Raw genomic sequence first — 21,804 nt, 5'->3', positions numbered from 1 at the left:
AGCGGGTACAGTAGCCAACAGTCCCGTGGGACAGTAGCATAGCCTACTATGGAGCATGCTTTTCTTTTCTGGAATATATAGCCAAAGTAAGTTCGGATATTGTCAGACAGTAATTTCTGTTGGTAGACGTCTGGCTACCTCTCAAACGAGTAAGTAAAAGATTTTATAGGCCTATACGTTGTTACCATGAGAAAACCTAGACATCAAAAATACCATGGACATCCAAGTCGGTTTCCCCACCACGGACAGTTATTGTAATACTCTACAATACCATTTAAGTACTATGATAAAACTGAGAGAAGAACATGCGAATAATGACATTATAAGGTACAAAACAATTGTACAGTTTTTTTAAGATTTAAAAGTTTCTCAAGAAATTATGGTAGGCTTTATGGTAAACTAACCCTTACAAAAACAAAAACAAAAAAACTTGTTGTAGTACCATACAAATATGTAAATGTAATTTTGTTTACATCCGTGTACCATGGTACTTCTGTGTAGCTTAAATGTCTAGCAAATTTTGAGTTTGACATAAACGTCATGTAGAGGTCATGTAAACTTTTGTAAACCTATTAGATATTTTTCACTGTCCTGGTTTTGTTAGTTATGTAGGCTACTCACCAGTGCTTATCGCCTACAGTTTCTCGGTTAACTTCCCTATTACACAAATCCTTCCTTTTTCAGTTAAATGACAGCAGATATTAGACATACAAACATATGGTTTCCTTTTCTGTCCTTTCTTTAAAGGGATGATGCAGCAGTATCTTTGCAAGTGACATCCAAACCATGATACCACCACCGCCGCCGCCGCCACCACCTCCTCCTCCTCCTCCTCCGCCACCCCCTGCCCTCTTCCCTAGTGGAGGCCCGTTTTCCAGAGGGCCGGCACGGGCCTCTATAATGCGTAATTTTAATTGGGAGGCCATACCAAAGGACACTGTGCTAGGCAAACATAACATATGGACGGCCGAGAAGAGCAGGGATTTCGAGTTGGACACCAAAGGTATGGAGGAGCTGTTCAGCCGCAATGACCAGAAGAAGGTCCAGGCCACAACCCGCAGCAGTGTACGCCAATCCCCAAGCAAGGCCCCAGGACCTGAAATGGTGAGTTTAGGTGGGATGTGCTAGAAAGGATGTTTTGTGTCTGCAGGCTTACAGTAAATGGGTGTTTCCAGACTCATCTACTCAGAGAGATTTACATATGCTTTCATCAAGCTTGTTAATAGGGTAGACTTTGTGACTGTCTCAGGTCTGGCAAAACACTGTAAAGATGACTTAGTTAGTTGTAATCTCACTAAATTTGATATAATCTGTTGGTTTTGGGATCTATGAGTGTTTCTATAGTAATGATTACAGAGCTGAAGGTGATTCAAGCATCTCATGTTCTCATGCCGAATGCATGAGGTATCCTAATTGCTAGTTTTGCATAAACCGTTTCTTCGTGGTCAGTTATCTTCCATGTAGTGCACTATCATAGTATTTCGATCTATTTCTCTATAAAAGTGGTAACCTGCAGTTTTTACAGTATGGAGCTACTTTTAACCCTAACCTAACCCTTTTATTTATTTATGTGGAAAACAGCTCATGAATCAGACAGAATGCTGTTTTTTGAAAATGTAATGCAGAAAGTTTTCTCTGAGGGTTGTGTGTAGGGGTAGGTTTAGGTTTAGGGGATACAATGTACAGTTTGTACTATATAAAAATCATTGTCTATGGAAAGTTCTCTTAAAACATGGAAACCCAACATACGTACGTGTGTGTAAAAGAAAGTTATTTATTGTTATTTTTATATTACTAAATTAACCAGTTTTATGGCTAATGTGGACCAATTTACAATTTTTGTCATTATCCTTTCACTCTTTGGTAATTTAAGTTAATTTCATAATACATTCTAGGTTATGTTATGACATTTAGTCAGAAAACATGTTTAAAAACTGGCTTGACTTCTGCAGTCACATGATACAGAACTAATCGCTAACTAATACTAATGTCAGATAGATAAGTGGAAAAGAAAAATTTACTAAAAGGAAATTCAAATGACAGTATGATGTTTAAATGACTGCTGTTTTTTTTGCAAAATTATTATTATTTTTTTTTTTACATTTTTCATTGTTGTAATCTTGATTTGTCATGCTGTGGCCCACAGTCAAAAACAAAAAAACATCCTAGCACTGTAACTAGATTTGAAGAATCTTTCTCTTTCAAATAATGCTTACAGTCATTCATAAGACAATACTGTGGCATTTATGGACGCCACTTGACTATGTTTGTCGTTTGATCTGAACCCTTTTCAAAGGTGGATGGATTTCGTCTTTTCTGTAAGTGTTTACATAAGGCGGACTCCACCAATATTGAATAGCTAACATTTCAAAAACACTGTGATGCAGAACATCTAATTTTACAACTGCTGAATCACATCATCGCAATGTTCCGTTGATTATTTTTTAATGCAAGAAATGAATAGGCAGGGTTGTTGAGGTTCACAAATCATCATTCGTTTTTCATAGTTCAAAACTGATTAAACACATCAGGGTGGAGTAACTACCTGATACAATCTGTTTACATTTATGTTTGTTAATGGTGTAATATACATAATAAGCAATCAGTCTAACAACTGCCTTTGTCAAGCCATGTCCATATAATTGGCTTTTTTCCCTTGCCAGGTGTCCATTCTCAACTCCAAGAAGAACATGAACATTGGTATCTTCCTCAAGCAGTTCAGAAGGTGAGTGTACCACAAGGGAGTATTAAGAAAAGCTCTCTATTTCATCAGCAGATCTTAGGGTGGAAACGCTTAGGATACATTGCTCACATGTCTCTGCAAGCCAAATGAATTTTCCCTGACAACATCAGTCCAGGCATATCTTTTCTACTGGAGTACAAACATGGAGATAAGATGAGCTTTGCAGCATTTCCCTTAATCATGCAGTATTTCTCCTCAGATATTGGTTAGTTGATTGTGTCAGTTTAACTTTGACATGTTAATGAACACATCAGTTCTATAGTGCTACAGCTAGAGCTTGCGAGACCAGTTTGGTTTGCTTGGTTATCTCAAAAAAAGAGAAGCAAGATGGGGCTTGTCTATCCTAGGTATTTTTTATGCTTGGCCAAGAAGAGGAGATTAAGAGTGTATAGCAACCAGAACAAGGTGAAGTATGACTCACAGTGTGGAAGTACATGTGTTGGACACTTCCTCTATACCGTTCTTACAGATGGGCCGCTCGATGTGTCATTTGTTTTGGACAATTTCAAATTGAGTTTTACAATGTAATCAGTCTATTTAAAGCTGACGTGTGTCTGTGCTAGCAGTGAAAGTGTTAATTGTTTTCAAACTAGTTTCTCGAACATTCCCCCAGCTGCCATTGGTTGGACAAACAGCTAGTCCCACGACCAAAATCACGCAATTGGTTGAGTCATTGTTGCTGTGTTCGGCTGCTCAAACAAACAGAGCAATGTTGACACGCCACAGAAAATGAACCTTCAAATATCTTATAGTTGTCACGGCACATTAAACTGCCATAGGAGACGGTAAGGGATAGTTCACCCAAAAAATTGAATTCTGTCCTAATTTACTCACCCTCATGTTGTTGCAAACCTGTATGTTCAAACAGTTTTGGTTCCCATTGACATCCATTATATTTTTTTTGACCATACAATGGAAGTCAATGAGAACCGAACTGTTTGGTTCTAACATTTTTAAAATCTCTTGTTTTGTGTGAAGAAAGGAAATCATACAGGGTTGAAACAACACGAGGGTGAGTAAATGCCCCCAAAATAAAATAAAATCAAAAGCTGATGCATATAAAACTGTTTATTTTATTATGTTTATTTTTATATATATATATATATATTTTTTTTTTTTTTTGCTTTTACCTTCTTAAGTTCATAAGGAAGCCTGGGGATTACTATATCATATTGGTAGAGCCCCACTTCCAGTGAATCTTTGGGAAATCTGAAATTGTGTAACTCTTCAAATAGTCTGTGGCCCTGATCTATAATTTTACCACATCTTGCTCTAACTTTCTCCACAGGCCAGTAAGTGAAATGATTGACGACATTATCAGCGGCAGAGGAGAAAGATTTGGTACTGGGAAACTGAAGGAGTTGTGCAAACTACTGCCAGAGGATGGAGAGGTGGGTGTAAAATTTGATTAGAGTCTGAGTTACACTCATTGAGCAATTCCAATGCATTTTAATAAAAGTTTTCGTACTTTAGACCAGAATAAGAATATTTTATGCAGCATTTTCATTTGAATCGCAAACCTAAAAGCTTGTTGCTATGCATTATGTTTCTTCTTTCATAAGGTGCGTCAGCTTCTTGATTTTAAAGGAGACTATTCAACTTTATCTGAACCAGATCGGTTCATGGTACAACTTGTCAAAGTTCCTTGGTGGGTATATACAGCCACACAAAGACAAATACACACTTAACACGATTGTACACGGAGCTCTTTCGATACAGTAATTTTTGGATATGCCATCATGATTATTTTAATTTGTTTGTTCTTCCTCTAGCTATGAGGAACGGTTGAACGGTTTAGTACTCAAAGAGGAATTCTCCCATTTTGTGGATGAGGTGAATCACTCTATTGCAGTCATGACCTCTGCTGGACAAGGTAAGATTGTAGATTACAACAAATTACTACCTATATATTTATATTATAAAAGCTAGTCATGGTTATTAATTATTATTCCTTTTTAAATTAAAAATTTAAATAATTTAAATCAACTTTAAAAATACTCTCATACTATAATGATCCTTATAGGTCCTTAAAGCATGACTAACTTTATGGGTTTGATTCCCAGGAAACTTGGCTTGCTTTGTTTATTAGTGCAATTACAAGGATGTGACTAGGTTTGATTTGTTTTATTTCACCTAACCCATGTATGAAATTATTTCCAGAGCTGTTGGAATGTGCGGATCTACATTCAGTCATTCGACTAGTCTTGGAAACAGGGAACTACATGAACTCTGTGAGTATAATCATACCACTGTATTTTGCTACGATTGTTGAAAATGATTCAAGTCGGTCAACTCAAAACAGCACTGCACATTTGTGTGTTTACACTGTCATGAGATCCTAATCGTTCTGTTCCCACTTCCACCAGGGAGGGTACGCCGGCAGCGCGGTGGGATTCCGGATAACGTCTCTTCTCAAACTAGCGGATACCAAAGCCAACAAGCCTGGAATGAACCTCATGCACTATGTTGTGATGGTAGCAATGATGTTTAATATTATACTGTGGTGCCAGAGCCACATAAGACACACAGCTTTATTTCCATGTTAATTCTTTTCTCATGTGTCTGTTACCACAGCAAGCCCAGAAGATAGATGCATCGCTGCTGAAGTTCCCAGAGAAACTACAGAATATTGGAGATGCAGCAAGGTAGGCCACTCATCGCTGTTTGAAAAATTGCTATAATTATTTTATTTTATCTGATTATTTTAATAGTAGCTCAATATAAAAATGCACACACTACAAAAATCTGTTAAAAAAACTTCAACAATAAAAGCAGAATTTTAACCAGTGATATTTTAGTACTTATTAATCATTTGAATTGGCTTTTTTCTATTTTCAGTTTTAATTTTAATTTTAGTTTGTTTTAGGTTTTTTTTGTGTCTTTCTCATTTTTATGTTTATTTTAAATATTTCTGTTTAGCTTTAATTTGTTTTTATTTTATTTTATTTTATTTTATTTTATTTTAGTACTTTAACTAACTACAGTAAGTTGCCAAAGCAACATTTCTAATTAGTTTTTCATTTAATATTTATTTCAATTAAGAAAAACACTTTTTAATACTTTTAGTTTTAGTTAACAATACCGATTTTAACAATAAAATGTGTTATATGTGATTCTCTGTACTGTTATGGTTTTTCAGTACTCTGTAATTTCCTCTAAAATATTGTGAGTCTTGTATCTTAATTTATTGAGGTTAGAATCTCAAGCTTGCTTTAGCAAAGTCTTTCAATAGATCTGTAACGGTTCAATTATTGTGCTCAGTACTAATTTGCACTGAAAATGCAAAAAAAGAGTGAAATATATTGTCTGTCTTCCTCAATACAGGATTCATAAACAGGAAATTGAGTCTGATTTCCAAAAGGAAGTGAGTAAAGTCCAGGTGTCGAAGCAGAATGCTGGTAAACATCCAGATCTGGAAGAACAGATGAGGGATTTTCTGCTGGTGAGGCATTTTATATTTCTCACAATTCCTTAGTTAGAACCTATTTAGTTTATCTCTGAATGTGAGCATGCAATTTTTTTTGTTCAAAGTCTTTTGGTGTGGTAACATGCTATTGAGCCTATTGACTACTGAAGTGCTGACATGCACATAAACATTAGTGCATTTCCCTGATTGCATGAAATGTGTTAAATAAGAAGTATCACATCAGAACAGCAGCTTCTTCCATTTGTCTTTTCTTCTTTTTTAGAATGCAGAAACCAGGTTAAATGAGACCGAGACAGCCTTCAAAACCCTTTCAGCTGTGAGTGATTCGGTAGCAGAGTATTTCTGTGAGGACCCCACTCAGTTCAAACTAGAGGATTGTTGCTCCATTTTCTACTCTTTCTGTGAGAAGTTCAAACGAGCAGTTCAGGTAATTCTAACCATACATTTGAGGTGCTCTAGTCTAAGAGGCAATCTTAGCCCGGGGTTGTTTTACACCTAAAGAAATCAATAGGACTTCTGCAAAACATGTTTGAAATGATGCACAGTGGGGTCCAAAAGTCTGAGACCACGTTGAAAGTGACAGTTAAGATTTCTGTCTGTAATGAATGCTGTTCTTTTGAACTTTATTTTTTTTTTATCAAATAATCTTTAAAATAAATTATCACAGTTCCCACAAAATATTAAGCAGCACAACTGCTTTCAACATTGATTATAGTAATGATAATAAAAGTTTCTTGAGCATCAAATCAGAATGATTTCTGAAGGATCATGTGACACTGAAGACTGGAGTAACGATGCTGAAAATTCAGCTTTGCATCACAGAAATAACAGACATTTTAAAAGTTAAATTGTAATAATATTTTATAGTTTTACTGTTTGTGCTGTCCTTTTCGATTAAATAAATGCAGCCTCTGTGAGCATAAGAGACTTCTTTCAAAAACATTGAAAAGTCTTACAGATCCAAAACTCTTGAATGGTAGTGTTTTTACCTGTTATGCTGCATCCACAGCAATGTGTGCAAGTATAAGAATCAGGGTCACTGTCATTTTGGCAAACGAATAATAAAATAAAAATAACATTTGAGCATATCTGTAAATGTAACCTCTTCAAATGAGATAATAATAGACATAGTATATATGAATATAAATAAATAAATATTGTTAACCTATTTAATTACTGTTAACCAACTTTATTATTTTTTGTTTAGATGATTTTTTAAAAAAAAAATATTTAAATATTGTCAATTAAATTAAATTGTCACAGACATCTGTAAAAATATTGTTTATCCTCCATGACCAGATAAAATAAAGAAAGCTTCATGAATCACATAAATCACTTCTCTATCATCTTTCTGCCATAGGAGAACCTTGAGCGAGACATGGTGGATGTGAGGCGCAGGCTGCGAGAGCGCACTCAGATTGCTGCTAAGCGACGCTCCACCGCCACCTGCTCATCACGAGACAAAGACATCGAAGGAGATGCTCTGGAGTCCATCCTACAGAGGTTCAACAGTCGGCAATCCCGCCGTAGAGCTGGGACCGGTTCACCCACGCTGGGGAATCTGCCTGAGACCCCCTTGAAGAACAACCACCCCGTTGACAACAAAGAGGTTAAGAGGGACAGCTGGATCAAAAGTGTCATGCAATCCTCCTTGATCAAGGAGAGCTTTGATAAGGAAGAGACGTCCAATCACCCAGAGGTTATAATCTCAAGCCCGGTGCAGGAAAGTGCCGGTACCAATTCCTCTCCAGATCAGCGAGTCTCCGTATCGACGGAGAAGGAGGAGGAAGATGCCCAGACCGAGAAAGAAGTGCAGAATATGAGAGAGGTGTCACGGAAAGTTTTACAATACCAGTCCAGTCGAAGTAGTATTTCATCCGCCGAGGCCCTGTCGCCGATCCTGTCTCCCAGGCAGACGTTCTTCCAGGAGGACAGAAGACCGCTGCTGATCATGGCCATAGAAGAAAACGCTTCTAAATCCAGCCCTCTGCTGCAGAACAGCCAGATCATCAATCGCCGGCACACAATCGCACTTCCTGAGGCCAAATGTGAAAGTACCAGCCAAGAGGACCTTTTTGTGCCCTGTAAAGTAGATGCATCTCCGGCTCCCTCTATAGGTGTTATTGGAAAAGGGAAATCTGTGGATTGTAATATGCTCACCGCACAACGAAACTCTTTAAAGATTGATAAAGATTCAGAGGCAAAGCCTCTTAATTCTCTAGAAGAATCACAATCAGTTAACTTATCACAGTCACAATCAGCCGAGCCAGAAGCAAAGACTGAAGAGACGGTGCCTAGCTTGCAATTTGGTACTGGCAAAAGAAACAGCCAAACAACATCATTTAAAGGCGCTAAAGAGGGCTTCAGCTTTATGTCTTTATTTAAGCGCTGGCGTGAAAAAGACAAATCAAAAGAGCTTGATTCTGACAGTTGATTCTGACCCGTGATATAAAAAAAAAACCTTGCTGTCTATTTATTCAGACTTTCATGCTGAGTGTCATCCTGCATTTATGGAAAACAAGCTTGGTGCTTTGTCAATGTTTGCTTGTTAAAACAGCGAATGGACTTTTATTTCCACGCCTTCTATAAATAACGCACATGCAATGGCATCCAAAAAACACAATGAATTTAAATATAGCGTTGAGATCAGTGGAAAATAAGATATTTTATCTGCAGTGCTCTTTATGTAACACAAGGGGGCAGTACATATGGCATTACATTTCCATGGCGAGACGGATTCTGTATCTGCAAAAATGAACCATGCACAATTATGCATGACTCTGACTATGAGTAATTATTCACTTAGTTTATATACTGACCAATCAAAATACAAGTAAGTTGGTAAATGTGGTTGTAATGCACCACATAAAATCACAAATTCTTGTCTGATGAATAATTTAATGTTTAATCATTATTATTTTTAATTATTATATTTACCTGACACCTTAGCTCGTACTAAATCATGTTTCTGAAAGTGGTCTCTGTATGGTCATTGTAGGCTTCCTATGACAGACCAGTATACGGATCAAAGCACTCGCCTACGTGATGAAAATGGGGAATCGAGAAGAGAGTTCGTGTAATTTGTGGTTTTCAGAGCTCCAGAAATGAAAGAATAAAACCTCTGCTTTTGATTCTCAATATGAGATTGCAAGAACATTTAGAGACCATGTTCCAGTTAGGAGTTGCTCACACACTAAGATGCTTGCGTGCATTTTTATATGATGCTGTTTGTCCTGTTTTCAGGCAAGATATATTTATCATTTTTTATGTTACGTATTACGCTTGACCTCAACAACATCTCCTGTGCTACTTGATGCAGTCATACATGGTATTTCATGTTTTTTGTCGACTGAGCTTCTGGAGTAAAGATGAACAAGTAAAGATAAAGGGGCTTATTCTTGATAAAGACATTGAAGGCTTAGTTAGGGAGAATAGATAACGTCATGGGCTCCCGATAGGTCCTCTTTATTGCTTTCTAGATAGCCTGAGACCCTGTCGGGTGGAGATTTGGGGGAGGGGGGAGTTTGGGTGATTGTGTGAGTGAATCATCCTCATTAGTCTCACAGAACTGAGAATAAAGGGTCAAGTACTGATTGAATGTCACAACATGCTATATGGTTATAGTCCAGTTCATCCTGAAAATGGCTTATTAGATTGTGTTGGACCGGTTTTGTGGCTAATAAGTGTGATTTCATGCTGTTACAGTGCATGTCTAAATGCTGAATGCTGTTTATTTCAGACACTTACCATGAATTGTTTAGAGATGCATTTCATTTCTTTGAATATATTATAATTAACAGTTTATAAATGTAATAACAGAAATGATAGGTCTATTTCAGCATAAAAAACAAAAACAAATGTATTAAATTATTATTATATGAAACAGAATTATAATTAATCATTATTTAATATATTGGTTGGAAGTACAATATAAAATCAACAATGCACATTTTCGTCACACTTTAAATTATATTAAAATGTATTTTTTTTTTTTGCAGAGCACACAATATGATGCACATGGCAGGCAAATGTGTAATAATGTTCAGTCTATGTCTTAATGTTGCGTTTGCTGACGTGGCTCGGGAGACAGTCTGCTTCTGCCATCTGGCTGTCTTAGGCTGGATGCAGTCTCCATAGCAACAACCACCACCTTCATAATGAAAGCCCAAGAACACGGTCTTACCACCACCCCCACCCCACTGTAAACAAAGCCCAACCCTTGCACTGTGTAGCCCCGTATCCCCACCCCAAACTGACGTACTTTCACTCGTATCACCTAAGGTCATGGATTGACTGAACTATTGAGCCTTTTAATACTCTTCTGCAGAACTGGGTTTAAGGAAAAAAAAGAGCACCAGATGTTTTCCCTTTTAAAGATGTCTTCTAAGCCGGGTGTGTGTACCAAGATGTTTTCTCCCCTTTGGAGTTAATTATTGTTGTAATATGACTGCCATTCATTATTGTAGGCTATATATATATATACGTATTTAAGCAGGGGGGAAATGCATTGTTAGCTTGATAAAAGTGAAGCAGTTACAGGACTGAAAAATGATCTTTGTCATTTGTGGGTAAACGAATATAATGCTAAAAGTCTCTTTTTGGATTTTGGACACCCTTTAGTAGATTAGACACTCAAATTTGATTTTATTCGTTTTTTATTTGTTTGTTTTTTAATGATAACACAAACAGACACTTGTCGACACATACGGGCATGGGCGTGATTCAAATCAGTTAACGAACCTGTTACCTAAACAAATCTTTTCAGTCAACATATTCAAAAGATTCGAGTCACTGGGTTGAACCAAAAGCCCCACCACCAGTGAATCACTCCTTTTCATATGTATGCATTTTAAATAATTACATATTCCAAAATACTAACTCTTATTGGCTATCATAGCTCCTCCCATTCTAATGCTGGCCAATGAGCGAACATCTTTTGCATTCGCACACGCCCACAATCTCAGTTCACTGTCCCCTCCTTACCGACTCCCATTCGGAGAAAAGGACTGCAGTTTTTGATAAAAATCGTTAAAAACGGATTATTTATCGGACATTGACAATGAAAAACGCTTTCTCCTGTTTTTCATGCTGACTCCTCTCTAAATCCGGTCCAAATTTCACGTGAGTGTACTAGTTTTTTTTACCGTCGCCTCTTCCCAAATTAGACTCATTTTGTCACTGCGGTGAATGCGTTGATACATGCTGAATAATTCATTGATTATGTACTGGAGTGGAGACACGCATCTCTTTGGCGTGACTGCTGAAATCAGCCCGTTCTTTGTAAATGTTAAGTGTTTCAACGTCCACCATCTCCGAGGATTGTGAGGAAGTCTTAAAATATCTGCAGGATGTAGATTACCCTTTATGTCATGGGGCTGTGCTTTAGGTCAACGAGTTGTACAGTAATTGGTTGTTTTCATATTCCATTGTTTTGTGCATGTAGAATGAATGTCATCCCATCACATATTATTAGCACCTTTTATAGCTATTAGTGTCTTTAGGCTGTGATCACTCCTGTAGGCATCTTCTCTCTCAAGAAAGTAGCCTAACGTTACATCTTTCGTAAAGTTTATAAAGGCCTTCTGATGAATCATCCAAATTAGGTGCTGTATATGACTTGCGTGATGCATAATAAATCACACTGCATGTCTTTAGTAGAGATTGACAATATAGTTTTTTTCTATGACTAATTCAGATTATTTGGAATGTTTTAAGTGCCCCATAACAATTGTAAATCTGAAACTTGTTTTTAATTATTATTATTGTTATTATAATTATTATTCTTACACAATGGGAACTAAATAATCACTGGACAACAATAAAAACACATGATGCATTTTGCTTATTTTATTCGTAGTCATAATAATAATAATATTGTTGACACAAGTGCATTAGGACAAAGTTGAATGTTTCCGCAAGGGAAATTGTAACATAATTTTTCCATTTGGTGTAGCCTAACCTATTTCTAGTCTTTAGTACAGTTTACTGATAAATCAGGTGAAGTCTTACTGTACATGTAAATGGCCCTCGTCTCTGCAGCATTTGTGTTCCCTCAACAGTCTGTCTTAATGGCTTAAGTTTTGTGTATTGTTTTTTTTTTTGCAATTTCCTCCATCATACACAATTGCTCATGACATGAATTTCACTAGAGAAGTGGGCAATATTTAAGCCCTTTTAGTGTTCCATTCCATGCATCAGTTAATTTACTATATTTGCAGTTTATTAATATGAGTTAAAGACGTTAATATATTTCGTTTGGTCTGAAAGAAGTTCAAGACATAAGTGGGTTTGTTTTAAAATGGACAGGTTTGTTGGTGACAAAGGCGGTATAATAATGCTGCACAGGTTGCCATGTTCTGTTAATGCATGCAGCAATTAAAATGATATTTAAAGGTGCTATATGTAGCCTAACTTTTCTTCTAAAATGAATCCTTTTTTTATTGCCTGTGTGTGAAGGGGTTGTAATCACTCATTACAATGATCCACTTGTCGGGTTTTGCTATTTCCTCTGAAGGCCAGTATTCCTATTTCTATGTGAGGTCTCCGGGTCGGATTTTCAGCGAAATCCATCGGATGTGACGTGCACGCACGCTCCCGAGCCTCTCTCCTTTTTATATAGTCTATGCAATGGCACTGCAGCTGACGACATGGAGTCTGATAACACCCAAAAAACGACCTGCCTCCAGCACAACACAGACTCCAACACAAACTCCACATAAATATAAAAAACAAAACAAAAATGTATCTGCTGAAGCTCGTCAGGCCAAACGTCAATCGGATCGACTTAGGACGAAAACACGGATCAACATCGGCAGAGCGTTTGAATTATGGAGAGTCCTCCGCTATTTTTATTGTGATAAATTACAAGTTTTCAGATATGCTGAAATAAATAATGGTTAACTGTAATGAAATAGCAAGGTAAACTACAACATACACGAGACATGAAATGAATACAAAAGACTGTTCCAGGATATCAAAAAGTGGGTGCTTTAGGATGTAACTTTTATTTTATGTACTAGATCTACTGTCTAACGTCACTCATCCCACTACTATCATATTGTTTATAATACACATTTCCAGACACATTCAGTACAGTAATGTTACTTCCTACGATCTTACTTTTACACTGAAATTGTTTAGTCTAGTTCACAAACCATTTTCGTTATCATATTATACATTCACCTATATTGACATTGCTGCCTAATTGTGAAAGATACACGAATAGTTAGTGAAATGCCTTATGCTAACACCACATGTCAGCTAAATGCAGTCAATGTAACGTTATCATGGTATGAGCATGGAGCATTAGTTCAACGTCAAGCTGATAAAAGTAGCCTATTATTGTAACGTTGCAGTGGGAGTTTACATGAGTTTCCAGCATGTTGTGTGATGCTTTCTCCGGTGTGTTGAAAGTCTCCGTGTGGCCGGTACCTTGAGTGCTCGCTCTTGTGTTCGAGCACGCTCAAGAGCACGAGCGCTCTTGTAAAAATTGGTTGCAATCTGAAATATCACCGATAGAGGCCGCTAAAAAATACATATAGCACCTTTAATGCTTTCTCTAGTCAATCACATTGATTTGTAGTCCATATACTGAAAGACTTGTTGTTCACTACACAGTCGTCAGACAAGTGTGACAATAAATGGATATGCCTCAATGATATAATTATGAGAGGGAATGGCAAATTGAAACACTTTGATTCCTGATTCACAAATTTCAGATACCTTAAACTAGTTAGAAAGTGTGATTCCAGTTTCCAAGGAGCTGTTTAATGTAAAACTACACGGAGAGTCGAGACTTCCAAAACCCTGACATTACACTGGTTTGTTGTACCCTCTTTTGCAACCAGAAACAACTACTGTATAAAGTGGGGTTCTGGTAAATGAAGTAGAATCAGTAGTCGTGAGAAAGTTTTACCAGCCCGTCTGCTCAATAGAACAGCTGTTGCCTGCTTTGGCACAGTAAATGCTCAGCTGTTCCTGTCTTTATCAGTTTGAGAAGAAGGATGAAAATGTAGTCTTTACATCAGCATTTTTACCCAGCTACAGATAATGCATTATCTATCTGCATTTTCACTGACATGTAGAAATGATTTCCTGCAGTACCATCACGAGAATCTGCTTTCTGAGTAGGATGTTAATGCACATCCAGTGACCTTTTGTTGTTTGCTTTATAAGTGCTGGCGAATCCTGAGCCAGTTGGATAGTGAGATGCTACACTATAACTAGACTTAGTTAAACCCCATATGTGATGAAGATAACATGTTACTGCCGTTGATCGTTATAATTGCAACGAAATAAAAGGCACCATCGCTGTTTATCCGACCAGATGCATAGCTGTGGAGAAGCTTGTCATGTCATGTTTAGTGTCTGTACAGGGTTTGGTAAAGGCTGGTGTTGGCCTTGCTTTTGCTGGACAGATGCTGTCAGGTTGATGTTAAGCAAAGCACACAGATGGACAGCAGCCCGTTCCAGGTGAATCAATGTGAGAATCATGTCTTTGTATGAGTGACAGTTTACTCCGCATTCTGCCATCGAGTTGACGGGACTGGGCGGCGCCTGCTGGTCTGGAATATTTTGACCTTGTAGAAATGTGCAGTTTGTGTATTTCTCTGTGTGTGCGTGTGTGTGTGTGTGTGTGTGTGTGTGTGCGTGTGTGCAGAATTTAACTTGTTACACAGACAGATACACAAGTGCACTCATGCATCGCAATGAATCCAATCATGCTGACTAGATTTGTCTAGGTAGTGTGAGATTGATTTTATTGGATTTGTCTCTCTTCTTCTTTCTTTTCTCTTTCTTTGTTTCTCTCCCTTCATCTTACCATACAGTCAAAGTAAACAGACATTTAATGTTTTTTTTCGCAGGCAAAATAAAATAGTTTTCAGATTGACTGGTATTCGTCTGATCTGACTGATTTTTCCTTAGTTTCATTTCTATTTTTGGTCTGAATAAGAACTAAATATAGCCTGGTTAAAACCAGACCAATCTCAGTTGTAACTGAGTTATGGTCTGGCAAAGCGTCATAGACAAATCATTTCCAGAGGGGCGTCACCAACGGACGTCGCGGATAGAACCCAATCAGAGCGATGAAGAAGATGACGTATGCAGAGCGGCGGAGAATCTCAGAGTGTTGTTCTTTGCTCGGTTTTTAACAAAAAGAAAACTTCAAATCGCTTAAAACGATTCGAACGAGTGATGTTCGACAGCGGCATCCATCTTTGTAATGTAGGCTACAAAATCTGCTTCAAAATCCCAGCGCTGTCGTCATCGTGTAAAGCCCGCCCCAATGTTTCTGATTGGTGCCTCGATTTCGACGGATTGGAAATGGGTTTGAATGAGCTCTTTGCCAGACTAACTTTCAGAGCAAATCTAAATTTGCCGGAAGTTGTCTGGGTTTTCCCAGGCTAAACTAAATAATCACTGGACAACAAAATATAGCCTATGTTAAAAAAATCTAATATATTTTCACTATGCATGACTTTAATATTTATGCACATTTAATTTGTGATCTGAATAGTTGCAAATTTATTTTGACCTTCTGTTTACTTCTTAATGTAGTCACTTAAGAACTGTTATGTTAACAAAGTAATTTGTTCAAATAAAAAAAATAAAAAATGCATAATAAATTTAGTTGAAAAGTGTAAATATCAGTAACAATTAAATTAATTCAAATTATATCATATTTAATGCATCATGCATCCTATTACAAATAACCAACTTAGTTGAAAAGTGTAAATGTCAGTAAAAAAAATTAATTTATCCTAATTATTGTATCACACAATACCATATTTAATGGAAGATAAGTAAATAAATAAAGTTAATAATAAATAAATGGAAAATTATCAGACCATTATTTTAATTTCATCATGCCAGACTACTGCAATGCACTGAGAGTGTCCAGATGACCACACCACACTGCTGGTGGACAGTAACACAAGTTTACATAGTGTGACGAATGACTGCTTTGGAAAATGTGGCTTAACTTGTTCTGCAGCAATTTGCCTTTGCCTCAGCATCTTATGTCATAAAGACAAATGGCTTCGTTTTCATCCTTCTGTCTGCTACAGTGTACTAATGAGTCAATGTGGCATTGAATAATCCTTGGGTAAATGATATGGAGTAACTGATAGGAAGTAATGGACAGATTCATCCATCTGGTTTTATAGACACATGGAGCTGTGTGGCACAGCAGACAAGGCTTTCATTAGGCTGAACAGTCAGGAGCCATTCATCTCTCAATGGACAGCAGCAGGACAGCCATGTCCTCATGCCTCATAACAGCACTGTTTGGTTATTCAGGATCAGCTGTGATAAGACATTCATGAACTGTCTCGTTTGTGATGAGATCCACCCTTGGTTGTGTGTGGATGGATCATAGTTGATGATATCAACCTCCTCTGTTTCCCCTATGGTCCATGATTGTTAGTTCATCTGATGGTGAAACCAAAAGAGCTGTATGATGTGCTGACACATCATCATTGTCAGAAAAAGCCACTCAGTGTTTATGTGACACTGATTAGAAATGGATTGTGTTACCTCTTACACTCTTGCAATTGAATGAATTTGCTTTCACACCAGCTTTCTCTATTCTTTCTTGATCAATGTGACAAGTAAATACTCTTAGTTTAGTCACTATTTACTCATGTCACAAAAATATAGTTTTGAAGAATCTTCACACAGCTCTTTTGCGTACATGACAGATCATATTGGCTCAGGCTGTCTTTCAATCCGACCAAAAAAACACAATTAAAGTGTTTTAACTGAATCTGTGAGTCTGTGAGTTGAACTCAAGCTGGATTAGTCAGATTTGTGAATGAATCATTTATTTGAATTGGTTCTTTTCATTGAACTGTTGATTCAGGTCACAAATCAATCAGCCTGAACGATTCATTGATGAATCAGACTGGGATGGGTTTTTTAAGAAGAATTGTAAGCTTAAGTAGATCGTAAACACCGTTTGCTGCCAATATTTTCAGTGATCTATGCAGCCCTTGTCTGGTTCATGAACTCACTGACTCTTTTTTTCAGCTCAATATGTGAACTGGATCAACAATCAGAATGATTGATTTTCAAATGCGGGACTTATGCAATTCTTGTGTTCAACTCAATGATGCAGTTCTTGAGTTATCATATGGCTTTAGATAGAAGACTTGACATGTAGTACATGAGTCACATGGACCACTTTTATGCGGTGCCCTTTTTTAAGCTTGACAGACATGGACGCTGTGAACTGTTGTGTATGGAAGAAAGCTGTGAAAAGATTCTTTAAACGTTCTCCATAAGGACATAAAATCTTTTCAATTGTTCAGCTATCCCTTTAAGCAGTGGAATTACACTCTCAAATGTTAAAAACTAGGCCTTGAACTTTGATCTTACAGATTTATACAGAGAGAACAATAAAACTATGCAAGATCATTGCTCATAGTCCAACTGTGAAATATCATGCGATACAAATCCATAGTCAGCGTCTGCAAGCCATGTTAAAAGATGTTTGAATTTGTTCATTATTCATGGATGTACAAACAGTGTCAGGAAGTAACTATCCGGCCCACGTCTGCAGTTCAAACCAGACATATAAGGATAAAGAACCATGGATGCATCACTTCTGCTAGTGCTCTGTGACTCATGGCATCCCCCCAGACACTACACTAAATGCCGCTTATGCAACTCTCAGCATGCAAAATCAACCCAGTTATATGGAATAAATCCAGTAACTGCTTCCTTTTGGGTCTTTAGATGTCATAGGTTTCTTAAAAGTCTGAACACGAGGATATCTGTCCTGAAAGCACACTCTTACGACCTGGTGTCGAGGGTCTTTTGTAATTGTTTTCTGCAGTCCTGCGGTAAATTGCTTATTGCCCGCTGCGTGCAATATCCTTCAATTAGACGGTAATGGAAAGAGTCGCATGCTGTCTTGCTGAGCGGCTTCGCTAATGTTGACTAATTGCAAGAAAGTGAAATTTATGGAAATAATGCAGTCTTGGACTATCTCTATTGCCCTAAACGGACACTCTATTATTTACTGTATATAGGTGGCGGTCTCTGTCCCAAGCAGATTAGACCCAGACTGTTTTTTTTTTTTTTGTGGAATGTAAGTCAGCGTTACAATCCGATTAAACGCCATCCCTGCTGAGAAAAGATCTTAGAATTGGGCATTAAGAAAGGCCCTTAAAACCTAATGCCTAATACAACCATGATATTCAGTTTAGGCATATATCCACCTTTATTCTGTAATAGAAATTATTTTCATTATTAGCATGGAGATTGTACAAAACCTATATTTTATTTTATTTAGTTTTTAAGCCACATAGCCACTTTGAAATGATGAGTATTTCACAATGACTACACATTGTAGCTGCTGTTGAATATGTATGCTTACAGAATGCACACTATGAGATTCATTCAGCAGGAAATCATAAATCACTGTATGGTGAGGTCAGTACTGTCTGCTGTAGAAGGTACTCTAGAGCTGTACTTGCAATATTCGTTTTGTTGGTCCTCATTATTCTGCAGGTATCTGGGACATCTAAAGACATATTTGTGTAGTTTGAGGTAAAGGTTTAGTTTACTGTGTGTTCTATATGAACTCTCTCTGCCACTGTAAAGCCAGGATATATTTGATATTCAGTATGTACACTACCGTTCAAAGGTTTGGGGTCAGTAAGATTTTGTTTTGAAAGAAATTATAGCCTACTTTTATTTAGCAAGGTTGCATTACATTATATCAAAAGTGACAGTAAAGACATTTATAATGTTACAAAAGAAAAAAAAAAATGTTATTTAGAATTTTTCTATTCATTAAAGATTCCTCAATTTCTTTTTATCACAGTTTTGACATTCTGTGTGAAATAGTGATGGGCCGATCTTTGAGTCTTGTTCAGCAAAATGAACGAATCTTTTTTCAAGTCATTTCATTCACTTCAACAGAATATAATTGAAATGTTTCATGTTAAAACTTACGCAAACTTACACATTTAGAATAAGAAAAAACGAGCCTATAATGCAGCCAAGGCCACATGAAACAGAAATGAATTCATTGCCTAGCTGGGTCAACGATTTTTTTCCAATCGATTTTCTCTTAATTAATCGAATAATCTTATGACTACTATAGCATAATATAACTACTTTAGATTGGCTAAATGAGCTAGGGATTAATATTAATAATATCAAATTTATTGTGGAAATTCACACTAAACTCTGGATTAGTGAGGGTGTGAATATGCACACAGAGTGTTTTCAGAGTATCTGATCCAGACTGTTCATGGTGATTTTGGCTGTGGGGGGTCATTAAGCTATTAACACAGTGTGAGAAGGATTAGACGAGAGTATCGCATAATATGGCTTTTTGACACAAGGTTATATTTCACATAGCAACATTATTAACTTATGTACTTAAAGGTACGCTGTGTAACTTTTGTTTTGTTAAAAATTTAAAGAGTCAATTCATCATCAATCCTTCTTCCATTGGCTTGGCTTTTGGAGAACTGAGGAATTTGAAATGTTGTAAAAGTGATGCATAGATGGTGGTTTTTACTACTCAACAGGTAAGTAAGGTATTTTTGTGAACAGATAATAGATTGCCATATGTATCTATCTAACAGAGTTCATTGTAAAGCATTATCTATAGGGGCTTTCACAACGGATATTTCTAGTAACTTATTTCTAGGAACTAACCACCGGAGTGGTTCCGCGACAACTAATGGTTCCTCCAGGAACGTTTTCTGGTTGCATTCGCACCGCCATAGGAACTCTGAAGTGACGTAAGCCGCGCTCGTTGTTGTGACTTTTATTTTGACGGCGCTGAGAACACCAGAGCCTGAGCAAACAAACAGTGCTTGCATTCTCCGTGTTCATTAGTTTACGATCTGTCTAACACGTTATTAGATAGAACTGTTATACATAGAAAGTAGATAGTATATGAAAAGTTATCAGCGTATGCCGTGTGGTTGATGTCCAGTGTTGCTAGCTGAGCATAAATAAATGATCATGTTTAGCTTGGTCCCCTCAAAGTTGCGTTGGATTTTCTCCTCAGCGTAAAGGTTAAGAGGCCCATCTATCACTGTTTTCCATGTTCCCATGTTCTTAGAGTTAGTTTCTGGAGTAAATATAATCTGTGTAGTTACAAAGCTTTTTTAAAAATGGCGGGTGCTGGTGTTTCGCGTGCGTTCGGCCAATCCCCATACACTAACGTCAAGGATAGTTCCTATAGTGCTGGTTTAGACCCTACTCTGAAGTAGGAGCTAAATTACTTCCTCCAAAAGAGTTCCTAGAACTAAAATCGCTCCTAGTTTCAGCGGTGCGAACACGCCAACATCCGGGTACTGCCGCCAATAGTTCTAGGAACTATGAAAAGGTTCCTCCGGTGCGAAAGCCCCTTTTTGTGAAGGGTCATTTCATTATGGTTGTTGTAGTGCTGTGCTGGGTCTGGGATTTAGTTTCAAAGAAGTATGTAGGGGTATATCTACAGTAACGTCTTCAGCTAGTCAGCTTGAGATCCTTTCCATCTAAACTGGTTATATCTCTTAAGTCTAGTTATAAACTCTTAATGAGCAGTACGATAACCATATTCATCTGCACATGCAGTCACGCACAGTCGAAGCACAACCAAAACAATGTTCTTCCGCAAAATGCATGCAGTTTTGTTTTAACTGCTAGAGGGCCAAAAGTTACATAGTGTACCTTTAATATTGCATTTTACACGATCAGTGGTTTGGACTTCTGATGAATTGTGATTGACTTTGGTCTGGTCTTATCTCCAGTAAATGCTAGTTACGACAAATGTTGTCATCATCTACCCATCCTCATGTTGAAACATGGTGAGACTGGGACTAACTTTCACAAGGCTAATATCTCAGTGACCATAAGGTACAAAAAGTAACATGTTTACAGTTCAATAATGGCACTTTTTCTCAAGTCTGCCCAGAGGAAATGGCTGTAATGACAGACACAGACTCTGAAATGCTACAGCTAAAGGCTTTTAAAATTTCTACTGGGCTTTAGAGTAAGCATAATAATCTCGAGAGCATAAAGAGAGAGGGAGAGACAGCGAGAAGCGGTCAAAGAAGGAGGGAAGGGCAGCTGTGATGTCAGCGTTCAGCTGCTCTCATTCAGGGCTTATGATGTAGGGGGTGGGGCGGGACAGCGAGGGGGGCAGCGCTGGGGTTTCTTGGTTACTGGGCTTGGCTAGAGCGTTCAGGAAACCAAACAATGAGGTCTGCTTGAGAAAATCCACAGCTCTGTCTGGTGTGTTTTTCATGACCATGGATAATCTTTCTAGTGTTTTGTGTGTGTATACATGGGAATTAACGGTGGGGTGAATTTACTAAACAGTTGCACATGGTATTTCAGCTATTTTTGTGCATCATATTTGCTATCATTAAATTATATTATACAGTATTAGCAAACTGTCCAGGGTTGGGTAAAAAAAAGCAATTTCTCGATTTTAATCAATAAAACAGCTTGCAAAAAATACGTCAAAGCCATTCAGTGACGATAGCTCGACAGCTAGAGAAATGAACTATAGAGAGGGGCATTTTGCTAGTAGATATGCACTATATTGCATATTCATTATATTTTTACTCAACCTATTCTCCAATATTTAATGTATTATTTAATAAATCCATCATGAAAACAA

The 21,804-nt window shown here is 37.4% G+C and overlaps 2 protein-coding genes across 3 annotated transcripts in view; both read left to right on the top strand.

The window, feature by feature from the left end:
• fhdc4 (FH2 domain containing 4) lies at positions 1–8,948 on the top strand. The gene is made up of 12 exons (XM_056271971.1): positions 1–149; positions 748–1,104; positions 2,664–2,725; positions 4,032–4,134; positions 4,306–4,391; positions 4,516–4,616; positions 4,904–4,974; positions 5,110–5,217; positions 5,318–5,388; positions 6,068–6,185; positions 6,433–6,597; positions 7,531–8,948. The coding sequence occupies exons 2-12, from the start codon at positions 787–789 to the stop codon at positions 8,602–8,604; spliced, it is 2,277 nt and encodes a 758-aa protein (XP_056127946.1). The 5' UTR covers positions 1–149; positions 748–786; the 3' UTR covers positions 8,605–8,948.
• A 1,595-nt stretch (positions 8,949–10,543) lies between these two features.
• trim3a (tripartite motif containing 3a) overlaps positions 10,544–21,804 on the top strand; it is a 29,666-nt gene continuing 18,405 nt past the window's right edge. Inside the window, exon 1 of one of the 2 annotated variants that reach the window (XM_056271970.1) lies at positions 10,544–10,562. The gene's annotated coding sequence lies outside the window, so the exon portion shown is untranslated. Of the gene's footprint in view, positions 10,563–11,114; positions 11,292–21,804 lie in introns of those variants that run through there. The other variant, XM_056271969.1, reaches the window with a different exon arrangement.

This window comes from Rhinichthys klamathensis, unplaced genomic scaffold (assembly GCF_029890125.1).
Source record: "Rhinichthys klamathensis goyatoka isolate OS25496 unplaced genomic scaffold, OSU_Roscu_1.1 h1tg000329l_1, whole genome shotgun sequence".
Lineage (NCBI taxonomy): Eukaryota > Metazoa > Chordata > Actinopteri > Cypriniformes > Leuciscidae > Rhinichthys > Rhinichthys klamathensis.
This window is presented reverse-complemented; position numbering and strand designations above follow the sequence as displayed.